The sequence below is a fragment of the Microcaecilia unicolor genome, chromosome 6 (assembly GCF_901765095.1).
Source record: "Microcaecilia unicolor chromosome 6, aMicUni1.1, whole genome shotgun sequence".
Taxonomy (NCBI): domain Eukaryota; kingdom Metazoa; phylum Chordata; class Amphibia; order Gymnophiona; family Siphonopidae; genus Microcaecilia; species Microcaecilia unicolor.
This window is the reverse complement of record NC_044036.1, coordinates 317,013,939-317,036,082: the sequence shown is the minus strand read 5'-3', so window position 1 is coordinate 317,036,082 and position 22,144 is coordinate 317,013,939. Positions and strand designations below refer to the sequence as shown.

The 22,144-nt window shown below is 43.9% G+C and overlaps 1 protein-coding gene across 1 annotated transcript in view; it reads left to right on the top strand.

The window, feature by feature from the left end:
• TSEN54 (tRNA splicing endonuclease subunit 54) overlaps positions 1-18,258 on the top strand; it is a 35,311-nt gene extending 17,053 nt beyond the window's left edge. The window contains 5 exon segments of the mRNA XM_030208269.1: positions 1,624-2,271; positions 8,347-8,396; positions 11,949-12,035; positions 12,038-12,083; positions 17,821-18,258. Of these exon segments, the coding sequence (XP_030064129.1) occupies positions 1,624-2,271; positions 8,347-8,396; positions 11,949-12,035; positions 12,038-12,083; positions 17,821-17,971 (982 nt within the window). The 3' untranslated portion in view covers positions 17,972-18,258.
• Positions 18,259-22,144: the final 3,886 nt, after the last annotated feature.

Here is a 22,144-nt window from a genome sequence, read left to right as displayed (position 1 = left end):
TAAACTTTTCTTTTTTAAGCCCAGCTACACTAATTGCTTTTACCACATGCTCTGGGAAGGAGGTCCAGCGCTTAACTATATGTTGTTTGAAAAGCATTTTCTCCTATTTTGTTTTAAATATACTACTTAATAACTTCGTGGCATGTCACCTACTTTCTGTACTTTTTTGAAAGAGTAAATAATCCATATGCTTTTTACTTGTTCTGCTCCACTCAGGATTTTATAGATCTCTATATCTCTCCTCAGTCAAGTTAAAGAGCCCTAACCTCTAGCTTTTTCTCATAGACACCCCATATAAGAGGCTTGCGGAAGCCACAGCCTTCCCCAAATCTGTCATCACTTGTTCGCCGTGGGCCGCTGCTTCCCAGTCTGTGGTGGCAGCATGAAGAACAAACTGGGAGCTTCTCCTCTCCGCTGCCTGTCTGCCTGACCCACTGTCTCCCCGATTTTGGTGGCTGTCAAACAGGAACTTTGCATGGGGCCACAGAGCTCTGCACGCTGCTGATAGCTCTGCTATTCCTGCCTAAACAGGAAGTTGCATCATAGGGGGTGGGACTGGCAGAGCTGTTGAGCTCTATGGCCCCGTGCACAATTTCTGTTTGTTAGCCACTGAATCAGAGAGGCAGTGGTTTGGGAAAGCTCCTTTTTCATGACACCAAATTGGGAAGGCAGCGAGAAGGGCAGCCAGGTAGCAGAGAAGGGAAGTTCCCAGTTTGTTTTTCTTTTGCAGTATGGGGGGAATAAGAGAGAGAGAGAGGGTAATGCTAGAAGCAGGGACTGAGAGGAAAGAAAGTGAGAGGATGATTTGGGGAGGGGGGGGGGTAGAGGGAAGAGACAGAGGGGCAAAGCTGGCTAGTGGTGGGATGAGAGAGAATCGGGCAATTATGAATGGTGGGGGAAGAAAGGCTGAGGGGTGATGGGAGAGGGAGGAGCAATGCTGGATGGTGGGGGGGGGGAGAGACAGAGGGACATTGGTGGATGGGGAGAGACAGAGAACAGATTCTGTATGGCTGGGGGAGAGAGAAGAGATGCTGCGTGGCAGAGGGGAGAGAGACAGAAGATTCTGGATGGTATGGTGGGGTGGGGAAAGTGGGTTGGAAAGAGAGAGAATAGATCCTGGATGGCTGAGGAAGAGAGAGAAGAGATGTTGTATAGTGGGGGGAGGGGGGGGGGAGTCAGAAGTACCTCCATAGGCACAAGTGTTGCGACCCCCCAAAGATTTAAATCTGTTCCAATACACCCCATCTTACCCTTCATTAGCCCCGCCCCAACCCTGCCCCACTTTAGCCTCCAAACATCTGAGTCACCAACCACTTATGTCTTTTCTCATAGGAGAATCATTCCACTCCTTTTACTTTGTGGTTGCTCTTCTCTGTACCTTTTCTAATTCTGTGACCAGAAGTGCACCCTGTAGAACATAGATCATGAGAAAAGACTGTTGTGTTTTGAGATGCTAGTGTGGATAGAGCTCTGTCAACTGTAAGGTTTGGGGAATCTTGCTTTTAACAAAGTTTCACATCTAGCAGGCTATTTCTAGTCCCTATTTTTATGAGTATTTATTCAGATCTAGTAGCTTTATAGAACCATAACTATATATCTTGATTATCTTTTTTCTTTGTACAGATCTAAGAACAGAGAGGAAAACGAAGCTAAGATAAATCCAGCCAATGAAGAGATCTGTGGAAGAGTTGCCAGCAGTGATGGAGGTCAGAGTCAGCTGACCTCAGAACAGAACAGTGGTTGGACAAAGAAGGAATCTGAAGAACAGTGCCCAGCCAATGAGGAAAAGCAAGCCCAAGATCGCAGCTGTGCAAAGCTGAGTCCTGAGGTCAGAGACCAACCACAATCAAGAATAAAAGATCACACCAGTCCCAAGAGGTTCAACACAATGAGGCGATCCGGATGGGACTTCGCCAACATTGCTTTTCCCAACTGTGCCTTGGACTGTTCTCAGCTCCTCTATCCTGAGCCTTACAAGGACCTCCTCCCAGAGAATATAGCTGGGCAGGAGGTAGATGTGTCCTACTGGCGCCTAAGAGTGAATCAGAAGCGAGAGAAGCTTTCTAGGCGGGAGCGGGAACAACTGGAGAGAGAGCGTAGATACAAGAGGAGCGTAAACACAGATAGAGCAGTGAGGCGTTGCTGCAGCTGGCAGGAGTACAAGCAGCTCCTGGAACAGAGGAATCGACAAAGAAGGAGTAAGCGACCCCCACATCTCTGGAGTGATGTGATCTCGCCATTAGTCCCAACCAGAAAAAGTCAGCTCATCAGGTAAGTTATTATTACTCTGGTATAATAGGCAATCCCCGCTCATCCATTTACAATCCAGTCAGATAGGCAGATAGGACTCACAAGTACGTGACCCACTTTAACCCTTCTGAGGCCTGGTGTTATATGTGTGTGTGTGTGTGTACTTGAAATAGGTTTAAGTGTTCAGATGTCATGTCCCCTGTTAGGAAGAGAAAATACCATCTGTCCCCCCCCCCCCCATATAAAAATAAATAAAATGAAAAAAATTTTAGTCGGCGCCATCTGAAAAAACTAATTACCAAAGCATTGCTGTACTGTGATAAACTGAAGGTCCATCAAACCCAGTATCCTGTTTCTAGGTCACAAGTACCTAACAGGATCCCAAAAGAGTAAAGTAGATTTTATGCTGCTTATCCCAGGAATAAGCAGTGGGTTTTCCCCAAGTCCACCTTAATAATGGTTTATGGACTTTTCTTCCAGGAATTTGTCCAAATCTTTTAAATCCTGCTATGCTAACTGCTTTTACTACATTCTCTGGCCACAAATTCCAGAACTTAAATGTTGAGTGAAGAAATATTTTCTCTGTATGGCCCATACGAATAAAGTGAGCTGCACAACACTTAGCATGTGCTAAGCTCTAGTATATGTGGCCCAAAGTTATTAACTTCCTAGTCCTTTTGGAAAGAGAAAACAAGTGTCTGGTTACTGGGTTTGTGCTCCTGTATTCACAAATTATTTTACAGCTTTTAAAACTTGGCAACAGGTATGTGTAAATGTTGATGTAGTTAACATTTTTTAAAACAACATTTCGAAGAATATCCATTTAGTTAAGGAAAATAGGAAAAAAATCAGAAATAATACAAAGAAAAACAAAGCAATACAAAATTATTATTATTCCAGTCCACATTATGGAGAGACTAGTGGAACCCAGCCCGTTTCCTCAACAATGAAACGGGCCCTAGAAAGGCTCTCTTGTAAGCAATTTTTTGTCTCTCCCCTGCCCTCCCCCCCCCTCCCCTCCATGTCCAGCGATTCTCCTCTTCCCTGCCCTCCTATCCGTGTCCCGCGATTTTCTTCTCTTCTGCCCTGCCCTTCTCTCCCCTCGATGTGCCACGATTCTCTCTTCCTTTGTACCTCATCGTTTTCTGGCTGGCCTGGCTGGCTTCCCTTCCGTTGGTAACATCCTGAAGTCAGCTCGCCTCTAATGTTCCCTTCCCTCTCACTGTCCGCCCTCTGACGTCGTCATGTTTTGACATGAGGGCGGGGCAGCGAGGGGGAATGGAACTGGAGCTGGAGGCTGGCTGACGTCATGAGATGTTACGAACCCAGGCAGCCAGACATTGATGGAACATTGGAGGTGCAAATTATTATATAAGATTTAGTAACCTTCAAAGAAAAAAAAATAAAAATCAAGCAACAATTAAAATTATGAGTTGTATCTGGACTGAAATCATTGATTAGGAACTCTTGATTACTTCTGCAGCCTGATTTATAAAAAGACCCCATCCACCTATTATCTAGTTAAAGATTTTTCAGAAAGACATTTTTCTTAGTTGGATCCAAAAAGACAAATTTATTCCCTTTGTATGTGACCAGGCATTTACAAGGGAACTTAAGGAAAAAGCCCCCAGGGCCAAGATATGAGATCTTGGCTCCAGGAAATATTTCTGATGCACTTGTGTTGCTCTGGCCACATTTGAGAACACATTTATCTTCTGTCCACAAAAGCTAATTGATTTTTTTTTTTTAGAGAAGTACAAATTCAACATTGTATTTTAACCAACTCGGCCTGTGATGGAATTAGTTAAAGTTGCACGAGTGGGGAATGTCTCTATGGGGGCCGTTTACTAAGCCCTCGTAGGCGCCTACGCGCGCCCAACACGCGTCAGTTTTGAGTTACTGCTCGCCTACTGCGTGGCCCTTGCATTAATTTCATTTTGACGCGCATTTGCTAGGCGCGCTGGAAAATATTTTTATTTTCTGGCGCGCAGGCGGTATTGGGCAGTAATCGTCATTCTATGTGATTAGGACCATTACTGCGTGGTTACTTTGTGAGACTTTACCCGCTAGGTCAATGGTTGGCGGTAAGGTCTCAGACCCAAAATGGATGCGTTTCAATTTTATTTTGCCTCACATCATTTTCGGCAACGTTTTTTTAAAAAAAAGGCATTTTTTACAGATTCGCTGAAAAATGATTCTGCGCACAGCCCAAAACACACATCTACTACCGCAGGCCATTTTCAGCACGCCTTTGTAAAAGGGCCTCTATACTATCTGGAGAGGAAAGAACATAGCTTTGTTAACTGCCTTTATGAAGAGATTCACACCAATTACCTTGTCCAGAGCCTTTAACTTTCCATTTAAAAAAAACCTCCTCTTGGTGTCCAAAGGGGCTTCAAATTAATTTATTTATTTTGGGTGTGTGGGAGGGGGGGTGCTTGCAGATTTATCTTCTGCACTTTCATTTCATTCTTAATGGGCCTCTTCTGGGGCTGTACATCTTGAGCTATTACAAACACCTAGGATTTTCCTCTGTTGCTAACCTTTATCCATCTAACTCAGATTTCACAGTGATATTTCCTCATCCAGGAATGACAGATAACATGCATAATGGTGGGATCTTTCCTTTCCTGCTGGGGAAACCAGGCTCTCAGGAATTGAACCCACGTCTCTTGCATAGCATTGGTTGTGGCATGCTAAGATGTTCTGACAGCAGTGTATAAATGACAGCAGAAAAAGACCATCCAGTCCATCCAGTCTTCCCTGTTATTCCTGCCTATGCTGTAACTCCCAGCCTAAGGGTGTGACTGCTATTAGGGTATCACTCCTTATCCAAGACGAGACAGTATTTGTCTTCTATCCGCACTGTGCTCCAAACCCTGGGTAGATGATAGAAAACAAAATGTTTTTCAACCTTAGAAAAAATCTGGACAGATTAAACCAGATCAAGTTTAAACTCACTAATTAGGAACAGGATGAATTTGATTTAAATTGCTGATTAGGAAGATTCTGCATTTGTAAAAGTGAAACTGTAAAGGAATGTCTACCTTTTTAATTCTCAATTATGAGAATTCAAGCAGTATCTTCAAATTCTCACCCGAAAGCTGTGCCAGTCCTTAAAAAAAAAAAAAAAAAAAAAAAAAAGTTTGATATAAGAATACTTATTTATGTGAAAACTTGCCTGTTCAGACATGCTCCCTTTCATGATGTCATTTCATTTGGACAGGAAGGATCAATGGAGTAGGGTGGTGGGAATGGCACTTCCAGAGACTCGAGTGAGTCAGAAAATGTATTTATTTGTGCCTAACACATATGCCGCCCACATTGTCCAATCAGGTAGTCGGTTCAATGTGGCTTACAAGTTACTTAGTTAGCTCTGTCCTTGATTCATGTTCTTAGTGTGAAGGTTGGTGTTCTGTTTGATTATGCGGGGTCATGGAGAAAGAATTTTCTGAAGAAGTGAGCTTTTAGGTGTTTTCGGAATGTTAAGTAGCTGTGCATGCATTTGATGGGCTTTCGGTAATGCATTCCATGTCTTTGGGCAAATGCATGTGAAGTTGGTTGAGTATGATGATTTGTATTTATTTATTAATTTAGATTTTGCTCACACCCTTTTTCAGTAGTAGCTCAAGGTGCGTTACATTCAGGTACACTGGATATTTCTCTATCCCAGGAGGGCCTCACAATCTAAGTTTGTACCTGAGGCAATAGAGGGTTAAGTGACTTGCCAAGATCACGAGAAGCAGCAGTGGGATTTGAACTGGCCTTTACATATCAGGCCTTTACATTTGGGAAAGTGGAGGATGAGGGGTTCTTGCTCTTGCTTGATTGCATTGCGTGCAGGGAGTTTCTGTTAGGTTTTGTCATGTAATGCCGGTGCAAGTCAAAGGTAATTCTGTAAGCGAGGGAGTATATCTTGAAGGATGGCCGTGCTTTGATTGGGAACCAGTGTAGATTTTGGATAGTAGTCTGTGCTTTTGAATCAAAATTATTTTTCCAATAGATGAGTCTTGCTGCTGTGTGTTGTGTGTGTTTGTAGTCTCTTTAGTGATTGTTCTTGCATCCGGCGTAGATTCCGTTGCAGTAGTCAACATGGGAGAGAACCATGGATTGAACTAGTATGCGGAACACATTCTCTTGGGAAGTAGTTTTAATGCGTTTTAGTTCCCATATGGTTGGAACATTTTTTTCGTTACATTTGAGATTTGTTTGTCAAAGGTCAAATGATGGTCTATGGTGACTCCTAAGATTTTAGATTGTCAGATATTGGGAGGGATGTACCCATGGCAGAGATGTTGGGAAGTGGTCGGTATTGTGGGGTGATGTGATTATCAAGCTTGAACGTTGATGCCCAGGATTCCATTATGTTTATGCCATCTGTAATCCTGGTCGTGATTTTGTTCAGCTTCTTATTAAAAGGTATGTATATTGACACGTCGTTGGCGTATATTTATTTAATGCATCTTGAAGACTCGACACAGAACCATGGAGGGGGCATTCAGAATTAAAAAAGTATTCATCAGGACAGCAGAAATGTCTTCTGCTGTTCACTTTTATTTTACTGTTTATTCCTGTATTTATACCCAGACTCCTCTTGCTTGTCCAGATCTGCTCCATCTCAGCCAAATCCTCCATTTGTTGGCCATGGTTTGTCTTTGCATTCAGAGTGACGGAGGCAAGAGCTTTGTGTGTACACACATGTATATTACACACATGGGATGATCATGACTGTTGTTTCACTCATCTTTGTGTAGTGCTGTTAATAAGTTTGGTCATAGATCATAATTAGAAGTTATGATTGTTATTCATGGTGTCATACTTGAGCTAGGTTCATTTTGTGCAAAACATTAAAAAAAAAACAACCCAAAACTAAATGGTTAAAATTCAGAATTTTGTAGCTTTCATAATATGCTTTGAGTCAAACTTGGGAGTCTGAGGTGCTCATTTCAAGCGTATAGACTTACAAAGTTACATAGGGGCTTATTTTAAAGCACTTAGACTTACAAAGTTCCAGAGGTTATATAACTTTGGGCCCTTTTTAGAAAGCGGCGCTCTTCTGGGACTACCGCTAGCCCAACGCAGGCCACCAGCAGTAGTCATGCCCCGAGCGTGTGCTATTTCCAGGGAAAAAAGAAAACCCCTGGAAATGGCTTGAGCTGGCGGTAATCGGTCATCGCTGTGCGCTTCCCCCATTACCACCAGGTTAGTGCAGGGAGCCCTTTTTGCCACCTTAATGGGTGGTGGTAAGGGATCCTCACTTCATGGCCATGCGGTACCGCATGGCCAGGTGTCCTGGAGCTTTTTACCTGCTGTGGTAAAAAGGGCCCTGGCGTGCGGGAAAAAATGGCCTCTTAGCACGTGCTAAAGCTACAGAACACCCATAGGAATATAATGAGTGTCTTTATTGTAGCGTGCGCTAAAACGTTGCACGCCTACAGTGCGGCTTAGTAAACGGGGCCCATGATTGCTTGCCAATTCAAGCATTACTGTCACAGTGTGCGCAGAGCTAACCCCCGAGAGAAACATTCACATATATGTATTAGATAATTAGAAGATACCCACAGTAACAGACTGTTCTACAGCCCCATAGTTTAGGATGTAAACTATGTTGACATCATTAAATGTAATATTAAATTGATCTGGTTTTTAATTTCTTTTAAAGATAAGGGAGTGATCATTGCGGGAGCCTCCAGGGCAAGCTTGACATTAATGGGATCTTAAGACATATCCTGAAAGATACCAATTTTAGCAAAGCAACAGACTGAGAATAATTGAAATCGGACCTTTTGTGAATACATGAGGAAGTGACGTAGGTGGACTCATCTCCAGATTTCAGTCTAGAAGTCAAGCAGTTTGCTCTAGCTGACTACATTTCTGCATTTGTAATGCATCCATTTTCTGTATTTAATCAGATTTTCTCTTGGGTCAAAGTAGACATGCTGGGCGACATCCATTTTACTCCCTAAATGAGGGATTGCACTGAGATTGCGCGTGGCTTTCTTTAAAGTTTTGCATCTCATGTTGTCTAGGGAACTTTCTCCCAAGCTGATATACTCCGTGCCCTAACCTTTAACCCTTTCTGCTTGTTTTAACCAGCTTCACTCTTGAGCAAATCTCTGTTCTCCGGTCTTCTCATATCCTGGATGGAGCAGTGCGGTTAGTATCTTTGCTGGTGCAGAAAGACATCAGACCATACCTTTATTCTCTTTTGAGTGCATAGCATAGAACCTAAATGCCCATTTTAACGTGGTTATCTTAGATAGTTTCAGTAGTTTATTGGCTTGGAAGCTTTGGCCTCTGGTGTTGCCCGTTCAGTTAGCTCTGAGGTTACTGGTGGTAAATGCACAGTTGCTCTGTATCAGGGCTGTGCCTAGGGTCTCTGGCGCCCCCCCCCCCCCATTGGCACCACGCTGCCGCCCCCCCTCCCGAAAACAATCGCTACACTGCCCGCCCTCTTCTCCCCAGATCCTTTTCCTTTTTTTTTGTTTAAATTTACCTCTGTCCGCCATAAGCGTAGCATTAGTGAGAAGGAGGCATTGCTCCCCCGCCCCGACGTGTCCTACTAGTCTTCTTCCCTTCGCTAAGTGTCCCGCCTTCTGACGTCATTTCTGACGTCAGAAGAAGGCGGAACACAGCGAAGGGAAGACTAGTAGACCGTCGGGGCGGGGGAGCGCCGCCTCCTTCTCATTGACAGTACGCCGCTGACAGAGGTAAATTTAAACAAAAAAGGAAAAGGATCTGGGGAGAAGAGGGGCGAGGTAAGGCATGGTGCGGCGGGGCGCCCCCAGAGGATGGTGCCCTCCTGCCATGCTTACCTCGCTTACCGTGTTTGGCACGGCACTGTCTGTAATTATCAGCCTATTCCTGGGTGGGTGTCCAGATTACTTCCAGAATGTTGTTCTGGTTGCAGCATTAACACCATAACTTTGTAGTAATAATAGACTTATTTGCTGTGATGTATAATGATTTTAGAAATGGGCACAGGCAGTATATGTAATAAAACCATAATGCTGTATTCTTTTTTATATCTAACAGTTTTCCTATATCTCTAAATATGTAGACACAGTGTTAGGGTAAAGCTTGGATGGAATTATATAATATGATTAATATTAGAATAAGATTAAAGCATCGGTTTATTTGCCTGCACTAGGCCTAAATGGGGCTAGTAAGTGGACTACAGGGGCCTTTCTTTCAACTTCTACAAACAAATACTGAAGGTCAGAGCCAGAAGAGGCATCCATAATAATTATTGTAAGCCTGAAACATTAATTAGCAAGAGGCAGTGACCACAAGCCTCTCGCTAGTTTAGCAGTAAAGGTACACAGGTGAGATCCCTGATAAGGGTCATTCCACCCAGTTACCAAGAGCCCTAGCGGCTACTAAGATGCAGCAAGGTACCTCATCCATCTGTATATATTCCACATCAAATAAAGACACACAGGTCTTCTGACCATAATATTATTAACAAGGGATTCAAACTAGATGTGTGCAAGGTCCCCCATCCCCAGTCATTTGTTTCCATTCCTACCCCATCATCATCATCATCGCTACTGTCCCCCCCCCCCCCCCCCCCCAACCATTCTTACCCCATCCCCATCATACTGGTACGGTTCCCTTATCCTCACAGTTTTCTTTCCCATCCCTGTACACAACCCACATTTAAAAGATTTTTAAAATTCAAACAAAACATAAAATGCATCCTATAACTCATTAAAAGTTAACATAAAATAATAGATATTACTTTGTTAAATATGCAAGATTTAAAAAAAAACAACAACTTTTTTTTAGGTGAGGTGTTGATGTTTCAAGTTTCTGAGTTGAGGTGCGCCCAAGGACATAATCTGGTCTCCATACACTTCGTTCCATGCCTTGTCATCCCCATTCACTTTGGATTCGTCCCTGCAGTATTAATAACTGTTTTATCCCCATCCCCGTGTACACCTTTAATTCAGACCTCAATAGTTAGTCCAGAAGAAACTGTCAGTGCAGAGATGATGATCCAGCTGAGAGGCAGCTTTGTAGATGACTTCACTCTTATAACATTCCAAAAACCTAAAAGAAGAGAAGTAGAGTATGACACATCTTGGAATAGATAAGTATCACTGTATTGTGGTCATCTGTGGCTACAATTAGTTATATACATATCTGGGGTGCTCATATTTTTGCTACTAAGAGCCCTGCAGCACAATTAATTCACTATAGCCGTGTAACATAGTAAGTGACAGTAGATAAAGACCTGAATGATCCGTCCAGTCTGCCCAACAGTCTCATTCATTCTCAATTCTAGATGAATCAACAATGATTGTGACGCTATATACTTGATCATGGTCTTTCTTTGATGTTTCAGGGACATAGACTATAGAAGTCCGCCTGGCTCTATCCTTATGTTCCAACTACTGAGTTGCTGTTAAAGCTTATCTGAATCCGTCTTGTCATTTGCGGGACACATAAGTACATAATTATTGCCATCCTGGGACAGACCGAAGGACCATCAGCCCAGCATCCTGTTTCCAACAGTGGCCAATCCACCCCTCTGGGGTGTCCACTCTGTTACAAATCTTGGTATCGTCCGCGAAAGGCAAACCTTACCTTCTAACCCTTTGGCAATGTTGCCCACAAATATATTGAACAAAATCAGCCTGGCACTGATCCTTGAGGCACTCCACTACTCACCTTTCTTTCCTCCGAGTGAATTCCATTAACCAACACCACCTCTGGCGTCTGTCAACCAGTTCCTAATCCAGTCCACGATTTTTGGGTCCTAAATTCAGCCTGTCAAGTTTACTCAAGAACCTCCTGTGAGGAACCGTGTCAAAGGCTCTGCTGAAATCTAAGTAGATTACATCTAGTGCACGTCCTCAGTCCAGTTCTCAGGTCACCCAGTCAAAGAATTCAATCAGAATCATTGGCACGTTACCTTTGTAAAACCATGTGACTTGGATTCTGTAGTCTATTGGATTCCAGGAAATTCACTATCCTTTCAGCATCGTGTTCCATTACTTTTCCAATACCAAAGTGAGGCATACCGTCTGTAGTTTCCAGCTTCTTCGGTGTCACCACTTTTGTGAAGAGGGACCATATCCTGCTCTTACTCCATCCCACTGGACCCCCTCTGTCTACAAGGATTTATTAAACCAAATCATTAAAGAGGACCTGCAAGAACCTCTCTGAGCTCCCTCAATATCCTGGGATGAAATCCGTCCGGTCACATGCTTTGTCCACCTTAAATTTCCAAGTTCACAAACACTTCCGTGAACGGTACTATATCCTCACCATTCTCATATGTACCTTTGCCAGTCAATCGTGGTCCTTCTCTAGGATTTCCTTCCGTGAACACAGAACAAAAGTATATTTGTTTAGCACATTTGCTTTTTTTCTCATCATTATCCACATAGCGGTTCATAGCATCTTCTAGTCTCGCAATTCCATTTTTAGACTTCTTCCTTTTACTAATGTACCTGAAAAAATTGTTGTTGCCTCTCCTTGCATTTCTAGCCCTTAGAGCTTTGGCACTGAGACTAACCTGTGGTATGTAAGTGATAGGTACCGAGATGAAAAGGAAGGATTCAGAAGCCTTTCTTCCTTTAGACTAACACAGTGTGACCTCTTTGAAGTCTCAGGATCTGCTCTGTGACTGCATTGAGCCTGCAAATAGGTGGGAAAAATGTGGGATACAAATGCAATAAATAAATAAATACATTTTTTTTCTCTTCCACAGGCCACAAGAAACGCTGAGAAGATGAAGATAGATTTTGATGTTTATCAGGCCGATGCAGCTGCAAAGTTCAAAAATCCAGCCCAGGGAAACCTTATGTAAGAATGTGCGTGCGGAGGTGAGGAGTTCATCTGCCATCATCTTAGTTTTCTTTGGATTAGGAGCAGTGTCCTTCTTTAGTTACTTTTTGTTGTCGTCTATATGGGTGGGTTTCAATCTCCCATATTCCCTTCTTATTGGAGGCTGAGCTGAGATGATGCTGAATGTCCTTGGGCTCTCTTCTTGAGCTGGCCAGCAGTACATTGCTTGGGCTTCCCCACAGGAGCTCAGAGAGCTACACTGTCTTCAGTATTTTCTACCTGGGCCACAGGTAACATCCAGGCCTTATACCAGCAGCTTATGATTAGTGAAGCAGCCCAACATATCATTTTAAGAATATCAGTTAACAGTAAATTTGGAACTGTGTACATTTTGATTAGTTTGGGATTCACTACGTAACAACACCAACAATTTCTTGACGACCATTATTTACATATCCTCTGCAGCATTAACCACCAGTAATAAATGTCTAAACAGCACATCCCTGTAATTAGCAGATCAAAGAGGGAAAATACACCCCCAGAAAAGATGATCTTACTGATTTCTTTCTGTTTTGCTGGGAGAAATGTTTGGCCCCCTTTTGGCTGGTTCGCCCCCTCTTACCGGGGCCGAACCAGCCAAAAGCTCTATTTGCAAAACTAGGAATCAAATGTTTCTGCTGTTTCCGACACTTAAAGGGGTAAAATCACATAGAATCTTTACTCTGTCTATGTATTACCAAGCATCAACAATTTGGAACTTGCTGGCAGTATATATCTGAACAACCACAGACTACAATGATTTTCGTCGCCATCTTAAGACTTGTTTTTTTTTAAGAAATACCTTTTATAGATAGCTGTTTTTTTTGTGTGCTTTATCTGCTGTAAGGTATTGTGTTTCAGCCTCTTAAAATTGTAATCTGCACTGAACTAAATAGGTTGTTGCGGAGTAGAAATAAGTGCAACAGTAACCAGGGGCGAATCTGAAAGTCGGCGGTAAGCGGGGGGGCCGGAGCCAAGAGTGAGGGACCGCATTATAGCCCCCGCCGCCATTGCCGACCCCCCCTCCCCCTGCCGCCGTCACCTACCTTTGCTGGCGGGGGAACCCCAACCCCCGCCAGCCGAGGTCCGCTTCCTCCTGCCGCTTTTAAGTTTCTTCGTCCTAGGCTCCGTCACTCCGTGCTGTTCAAAGAAGCTGGCGCTGCTACCTCAATCCACTTTCGGAGAGTGACGTCACTGCACGTTGTACAGATTCCGAAAGTGGATTGAGGTAGCAGCGCCAGCTTCTTTGAACAGCACGGAGCGATGGAGCCTAGGACGAAGAATAACTTAAAAGCGGCAGGAGGAAGCGGACCTCTGATGGCGGGGGTTGGGGGTCCCCTGCCAGCAAAGGTACCCACGGCAACGGCGGGGGAGGGTTGGCGGCGGTAGGGGGTCCAGGACGAAATCTGTGGGGGCCCAGGCCCCTGTGGCCCTACGCAGATACGCCCCTGACAGTAACAGTTTGGATTAACTGCGCACCTTGAATCCAAGTCTATTATTTTGTTGTATCTGTTTTATATGTTTGCACTTCAGGTGTATTTCTGATAATCAACAGCAGCACCTACCTATACTGGCAGTGGCCATGCTGGAAGAACTTGTAGAGATTAAATTGTTGCTTTGTTTCGAGACTGAACAGATGGTTGAATTAGCACAAGTTTGGCACTTTTTAAGCAGTAACTTTTCAGCCCATTTTACCCAGCAGATAAAGGTAGAAATTAAGCTGCTAGGCCAGGTATAATCAAAACAACCATCATTATAAAAGAAAAGAGGTTGTCTAAAGTTAAGTGATAATCTGAGCACATAAATGATAGAACACTGGTCCTCACACACAATTGTTATACACATAAGGGCTAGCCAAATGCTTGGTATTTAATAACATAAGTACACAACATACAGTGCATTTTTTTGCAAAGGGGACATACATGTGAGTAGGGCTTTGGCAGGTCCCACATTTATGTGCATAAATTACCAGAATACTGTAAGTTATATGCTAAAGTGCTGCATTTGGAACATATACATTTACACCTTCTATTGACATGGCATAAGCAGATGCACCCAAATGTTGACGTGTAAATGCCAACTTACACTAGTGTTCTGTAATTGAATCTGGTGCTCAGATGCTGTTATAAAATTTGCCCTCGGCATTCTGCAACTTGGTTCCTAACTTCTGGTGCCCTTTAAAGAATTGCCCCTTCCTCAGCGACCCTCTAGTCCGGTGAAGACGCTTGGGTTATGCACGCCTACCAGCAGAGGGAGACAGAACACTAAACTCTGAGCACTGTATATGTATCCTGTGCAGAACCCCAACCAGCCAGTATTTCTCAGTCTCCAGCAGAGGGTAGACGTGCAGCCTGACTGGTCTGGTAGGCCCTAGGGATTGCTTAGGTTTTCTCTTTGGGCTTTGGCTATATTAATTAAAAAAAAAAAAAGAGAAATAACCCTGTAGTTGGTCTTTCTGTGTGCTTCAGGGAAGTGTGTCTGGTGGAGCCCCGTTTTTTCCCCTGGGATGTCACACCCGGGTGCTCTCCTTAGACAGCCTTGTGTCTCGGCTCCTGTGTTCAGGCAGGAACCTTGATAGCCACTTCAGCCTTCAGCAGTGGGGCTCCAAAAAAAAAAAAGTTCCGGTTCAGAACCAGCTCTTTTGTTGTCTGGGCTGTCTGGGAGAGCTGAGTTTTCTGGTGCAGGGGAGTTGGGGGTTGTGTTTGGGCTGGCTCCTGTTATTCCGGTTTGTATCTTGCCCTGAATCTTCTCCCACGGTGATGTCAGCAGGGACGTTGCTCCACTGCCATTTCTGCTTGCGTCGGGGTCTGGAAGCGCTAGGAGGGCAATATTGTCTCTGTGGGGAGATGAAGCCGCCGCCATCCACTTCTACGGAGTTAACCATGGAGGTTTCCGCAGTAAGTTCTGCTGGGGGGGTTGATTCAGCCACACAGTTGGGTGTTACAACAGCGGTTCTGATTTTGTCAGGAACCACCACCGTGACTCTTCCCACACGACAGAGCCGGCACGGCCGTTGCAGGGTCCTGCTTGTCCTGGTCCGGTTTTGGTTACTGATAACCCAGGAGGGATGGGATTCCCTCCGGACTTTAATTGGGATGTTTCAAGCATGGAAATTGGGTTCCACCTGGCTGGACCCTCCCAGTGGGGCAGCAGGCCCTGTGGTCACAAAGAGACCTCGCCTGGACTGGGCAGAGGATCTTAAGCCTTTTTCTCCCCAGGATTCTGAGGAGGGCCTTCCTTTGGATGTTGACCAGGAGAAGGATTGTTCCCTGCCAGGGGAGGACCCCTCGGTAGTTAGGATTTTTCATAGAGATGAGTTAGCGGAGTTAATTGACTAGGTCTCATCCACGCTTAAGTTTGAGCCCGCAGAAGCACCGGTGGGGGAGGTAAAGCAGGTAGACCCTTTGGTTAAAGGGATTCAGCGCTCCTCCCATTCTTTCCCCACGAATAAAGATCTGAGGGAGATGATAGCACAAGAGTGGTCTTCCCCAGATTCTCTGTGTTAAGGTGTCTCGGGCCATGGCTAGGCTTTATCCTCTCCGTCAGGAGGATAGGGATTCCCTAAAGCCTCCTACTGTAGATGCAGTGGTGACTGTGGTCACCAAGGCCACGGCTATTCCTTGTTATTTCAGTCGACGGAGGGACCCTCTGTCCGAAGGGATCAACGCCTTGTTACTTCCGTGGCCTCCTCAGGAGTTGTTTTATGTGTTTCCCCATGGCCGCTGGTGGGTCGGGTACTGCAGCAAATTGAGCATCACTCAGGCCCGGTAATCCTAGTGGCTTCAAATTGGCCTTGGTACGGAGATCTAGTGCATCTGGTGGAGAAGGGACCACTTCCGTTAGGGGAGTCGGTACAGTTGCTTCAGTGTCCGATTGTGATGCCCGACCCCTCTCCGTTTTGCTTACGACTTGGCTCTTCAGAGGAACAGGTTGAGGAAGAAAGGTTTTTCTCCCAGAGTCATTGACACTATGTTACGGTCACATAAATGGTCCACTTCTTTGGCCTATGTCTGTGTGTGGCAAATTTTTGAGAATTGGTGCCAGGATCGGGATTTTCTCCCCTTGCGTACCTCTATCCCTGAAGTGTTGGAATTTTTGCAGGAAGGTTTGGACAGAGGCCTCGCTTTGTCCTCCTTGAAAGTACAAGTGGCGGCGTTGGCCTGTTTCCGAGGGAAAGTTCAGGGGATGGCCTTAACTTCTTCTCCGGATGTGGTTCGTTTCTGCGGGAAGTAAAGCTGCTTCGTCCGTCGAGGTGTTCCGTTTGTCCCTCCATGGGACTTGAATCTTGTTCTGGAGGTGCTCGTGGGACCTCCCTTTGAGCTGTTGGAGACGTGCTCTTGCAAAGATCTTACCCTGAAGACTATTCCAGGTGGCCATTTACATTGGCACAGAGAATTTCAGAACTACAGGCATTGTCCTTGTAGGGCTCCTTTTTGTCTTTTTCCAAGGAGAAGGTTTTGCTAAAACTGGTGCCGTCTTTTCTACCCAAGGGGTTTCCGACTTCATATGAATCAGCGATTTCTTTGCCTGTTTTGGGTGATCATTCAAGAGATTTGAGTCTTGCGTTCGTACTTGAGCAGGATGCAGGATTTTCATGCCTTGGATAGATTGTTCATTTTGTTTGGAGGATCTAAGAAAGGAGGTGGCACTTCTAAGGTGACAATAAGCCAGGTGGCTGAAGGAGGCAATTGCCTCAGCTTAATTGCTGTAGGGGTCGCAATGTGCCACCAGTCCTTAAAGCACATTCCACAGGGGGGGTAGCTTCCTCCTGGGCGGTAAGCAGTTTTATTCCTACGCAGGACATTGCAGGGCAGCTGTCTGGTCCTCCATTCATTTGGTGAGGCATTATAAACTTGATGTTCAAGCAAGAGAAGATGCTGGGTTTTGGCACAGCAGTTTTGACCTCTGGTTTTTGGGGGTCCGCTCTTAGTGTGTGTACTGCTTTGGTACTTCCCAAGCATCTTGACAGTTCTGAAGGGTCGCTGAGGAAGGTGAAATTAGACCTTACCTGCTAATTTCTCTTCCTCTAGACCCTTCAGAACGGTCAAGAACTCACCCTGTTTTCAGCTTTTGTAGGTAATTCTGATCTGGTTTGAGCCTGGGGTTCACTGTGGCTGATGAGTAGCATGTTTTATGCAATACCGGTCTAGCAGTCGTCAGGCTCCTGGCGCTAGACTAGTGCAGTTCTGAGCGTTATTTTGCATTAGGTCTGCAGAAGCACAGTTATGTTTGAGTAGAGTTTCCATGTACAGGGTTCTGTGATTGTTTTTGTTTTCTCTGCTTTGTTTTCCATATATTAGCTGGTTGGGATTCTGCACAGGTTACATCTACAGTGCTCAGAGTTTAGTGTTGCTCAGAGTTTAGTGTTCTCAGTCTCCCTCTGCTGATAGGCATGCATAACCCAAGCATCTGGACCAGTCTGAAGGGTCTAGAGGAAAGAAAATTAGCAGGTAAGACCTAATTTCACCTTTTTGTATCCCAAGCTGTCTGTGTGTAGTTGAGTTGAGAACATCATGCTTAGTAGTGCCTGCTAGAAGGTTTGTTTAGCTGGGTTCAGGAATACATTTTCAGTCTACCTTCCAGCCCCTGCTGTAGTTGGGCACCCCTTGGGATTTACCCAGTAGGTGTGCGTACATACAGAATTCAAAGCCTAGAACAGTGGAACAAGATCACTTGTGAACTTGGAAGTGATGTGGATAATTTCTGAAAACAAATGAGACTCTTGTTTCTCTACAGATTTGATGAGCAGATTCCAGATCTGTGGGCGGTGAAACAGCTTGCTTACCAGAGTGAGGATGTACCAGTTGTCTTTGCGCTAGTTGGCAATGGAGACATTGTCTTTTACTCCTTCAAAGACTTTAAACTCCCCACTGATGTGTATCACTGACATCGTGGAAAAGGACAAGGGTAAAACAAAAGGATTGTTTACTCGGGGTTCCAGTTACTAACTGAAGCAATATTCTGCCTTCATTGTACCCTGCTTTCTGTATTACTCAGTTAGGGTAATACCAGTTGGAATCCCCATATGAATTATTTTCTTTAAATAGTCTATGCAACAGCAGCAAGGACACCAGTGCCAACCTTGCTACAGCATAACTGACCACACTTTTATTTGGGGAAAACCAAGCAATAAAAATGTATTTTCTGTAACAAAGAATAAATTTTTCAGTAACAGTTTCATGTTTGGATGTCTGATCTTTTAAGTAGCCTTTCCCTCCATCCCCATTTGGTATTGTTTATTGTCTGTTTATAGCTTATTTAAAACCTTAATATACCGCCTTTACAAAATGAGGTCAAACCGGTTTACAGTCTAAAAATAACAGAGAAAAGAAAGCCATAGCAATAGGAAAGAGCCAAACATATCGAGAGCAATCAAACCAGGGAAAAAAAGAACCCCTACCGGAGGGGAAGACAGGAATGGCTGCACCTCAGTCACACGACACTGCAACCAATAGTTCTCCCTCTCTATCTCAAAACCAAATCCCCATCACCAGTCCAGCACCCCTCCCTCATTCTCAAAGTCCCCTATGCCCATTTCCCACCTTCCAACTAGAGAGCTGCACAGGGACAGAAATTTCACCCATCCCGCCCGTTCCACTGGAATCTAACCCATCCCTGCCCATCCCCACAAGTAATCTCCTTCCCCATGTGTACCCATAACCTTCAAAAGTAATTACTTCATTTAATTATGTTACCGAAATACATTAGAGGCTCTGGCAGAGTGTATTCTTCCCAATTAGTATTTCCAAATAAGCAAAGGCACTTTATTAATTTGGAAGTATTAATTGGAAAGAATACATACTTTGTAAATGATATCCAGGTTTGTAGTCAGTTGGGAGAAGTGTACTCTCGTAATTTCGGTGGAATACAGTTAGATCTATTTGTGAGGGGTTTTTGGAGGACTTTATGGCTTTACCATTGGAAGAAAAGATTTCTCAATGGCATGAGGTGTTGAGTGGAGTTCTTGATATATGGGTGCCATATTCTACTACTAGGGTGACTAAAGATAGGCATACTTGCTGGTACCATTCTGGGTTATGTTTAATGGAATGGCAGTGTCATTCAAACACCTAGCCACTCGCCTGGGATTACCCCGCGGCCACTTAGAGGTTCTGTCCTCAGCACAGTGCAGCTGCACCTGCTGCTCGTGCTCTACACTAGCACCCTCCTCCACCGACTGGGTCACAACCACCTTTGGGCGAGTCTCCCACTCTCAAATTATCCCCAGTGATTTCTAGGTTACTGGAGCTATACTTCCAGTGGTCCCACAGTTCCCAGAAAGCACTCACAGACCCAACACACAAACCACCAGGATTCTTTATCAGTCCAGACAAGCAGGGCGAACAAACAATTGTGTTTATTCTCAGAACTTGGAACAGTGGACAAAAACAATGTGCAGATAGCAAAAAGTAACAAGTAACTGAAATATGGATAAATTATAACACTAACTAAACATCTATATACTGTCTAAATGGTAACTGGGAAGGTCAGGATATAAACTGTTCACAGAGCCTCAGCAAAGAGATCAGTCTCTCTTTCCTTCCGGGTTAAGACTGAAGCAAAAGCCAGCATCTGCTGGGTAATTTCAAACTCCAGGCCAATCAGAGCCTAGAACAGTCAAGTTTCAAATAAAACTGGTTACATCACTACAAGCACTTCCTATTATCTGTGTGCCAACTTAAAAGAAAGAGACATCAGTCTCTGTAACAGCTTTAAGCATAAACATGAACCATCAGCTGGCCAAACTAGAGAAATACTCTTCAGAATTAATTTAGGCAGGAAAATATCCATACAATTTATAGGCTTAAAACACACTGTTTCTTCACAGGCAGGTTCACCATTATGAGCGACAGTGGAGTTAAAAAGGTACTGTTGAGTTGAGGGCTTGTTGTAGAACTGGTGTGAATTAAAAAAAAAAGAGAAAACTAACTCCCTATGCATTAGTTAGCACATTATTATTATTATTACATTTGTATCCCACATTTTCCCACCTACATAATACCGTGAAGACATTCGCCAAGTCCGGTAGGGAGACAGATACAAGATGATGTTGTGGTAGAATAAGGTACATGTGTTTCAGGTACTATGGGGGTTGAAGAGAGGAAGGTTATATAGTGTCCAATACGATCTATGGTTTTGCTGTATTGCAGAGTTTAGGCATTTATGATGGGTCAGTAGGGTATGCCTTTTTGAACAGGTTGGTTTTTAGTGATTTCCTAAAATTTAAATGGTCGTATACTGTTTTCACGGTTTTTGGCAGTGCGTTCCATAGTTGTGTGCGTATATAGGAGAAGCTGGATGCATAAGTTGCTTTGTATTTGAGTCTTTTGCAGTTTGGGTAGTGGAGGTTTAGGTATGTTTGTGATGATCCAGATCTGTTTCTGGTTGGTAGATCTATGAGGTCTGTCATGTAGCCGTAGATAATTTTGTGGACCAGGGTGCAGATTTTGACGGTGATACATTCTTTGATTGGGAGCCAATGCAGTTTTTCCCAGAGGGGTTTGGCACTTTTGCATCGTGTTTACCGAATATCAGCCTGACTGCTGTGTTTTGGGCAGTCTGGAGTTTCTTTATGAGTTGTTCTTTACATCCCGTGTAGATTCCGTTACAATAGTCTGCATGGCTTAGTACCATTGATTGTATTAGATTGCGAAATATTTCCCTCGGGAAGAAATTTATTTATTTATTTATTGCATTTGTATCCCACATTTTCCCACCTTTTTGCGGGTTCAGTGTGGCTTACAATATATTATGAATCATGGAAATACAATTTGTTACAACTCTGTTATGGATTACATTGTGATGAGTTATGCGAGACAAAGTCAAAGTATCGTTAAGGAATATAATAATGGAGAAGAGCACTGAAACATTGGAAGGAAATAACGGAAACAAAAGGGGCAATATATAATAACAGGAAAACATTGGTATACATTTTCTGTGAGTAAAGGTATGAGTGTGGTGAGATTACGGGGGATGAGAAATCAGAAGTGGCTGTATTGATGCATTACTGAACAGTGAGTGTGGGCTTTATGTGTTTTGGTTCTTTTTCCGTAAATTTTCTCAAAAAGATGAGTCTTCAATAGTTTGCGGAAGGTGGCTTGCTCGTAGATCGTTTTCAGGTTGCGCGGCAGTGTATTCCAGAACTGCGTGCTCATGTAAGAAAAGGTTGACGCGTGCAGCGCCTTGTATTTCAAGCCCTTGCAATTAGGGAAGTGGAGGTTGAGGAAAGTTCGGGATGATCTTCTAGCGTTTCTGGGTGGTAAGTCTATTAAATCAGACATGTAGGCTGGGGCTTCACCGTGAATGATTTTGTGGACTAATGTGCATACTTTAAAAGTAATGCGTTCCTTGAATGGGAGCCAGTGTATCTTCTCTCGTAAGGGTTTTGCACTTTCATATTTTGGTTTTCCGAAGATGAGTCTGGCTGCTGTATTCTGGGCTGTTTGAAGTTTCTTCAGTATTTGCTCTTTGCAACGTGCGTATAGTGAGTTGCAGTAGTCCAGATGGCTGAGTACGAGAGATTGCACTAGGCTGCGAAAGACGGATCTTGGGAAGAATGGTCTTATTCTTTTCAGTTTCCACATGCAGTAGAACATCTTTTTGGTTGTGTTGTTTGCATGAGTTTCGAGTGTTAGGTGGCGGTCGATAGTGATTCCAAGGATTTTTAATGTTTCTGAGATTGGAAGGTCTAGTTTTGGTGTGTTTATAGCGGTGAATTCATTCGTGTTGTACTGGGAAGTGAGTATCAGGCATTGAGTTTTTTCTGCATTTAGTTTCAAGCGAAATGCATCTGCCCAGGTGTTCATGATGTGTAGACTTTGGTTGATTTCATTGAAGATTTCTTTCATGTCTTGTTTGAAAGGGATGTATATTGTTACATCATCGGCGTATATATATGGGTTGAGGTTATGGTTTGATAGGAGTTTTGCCAAGTTTCCACATTGAGTAGAACTTATCGCTTTGGTGACAAACATAGCACTGTGCAACAAGTCAATAATCCAGCTCGGTCCCACTTGCCCTCTGCCCAGGCTGATGCAGGGGCCAGTGATAGCAGAAGTTA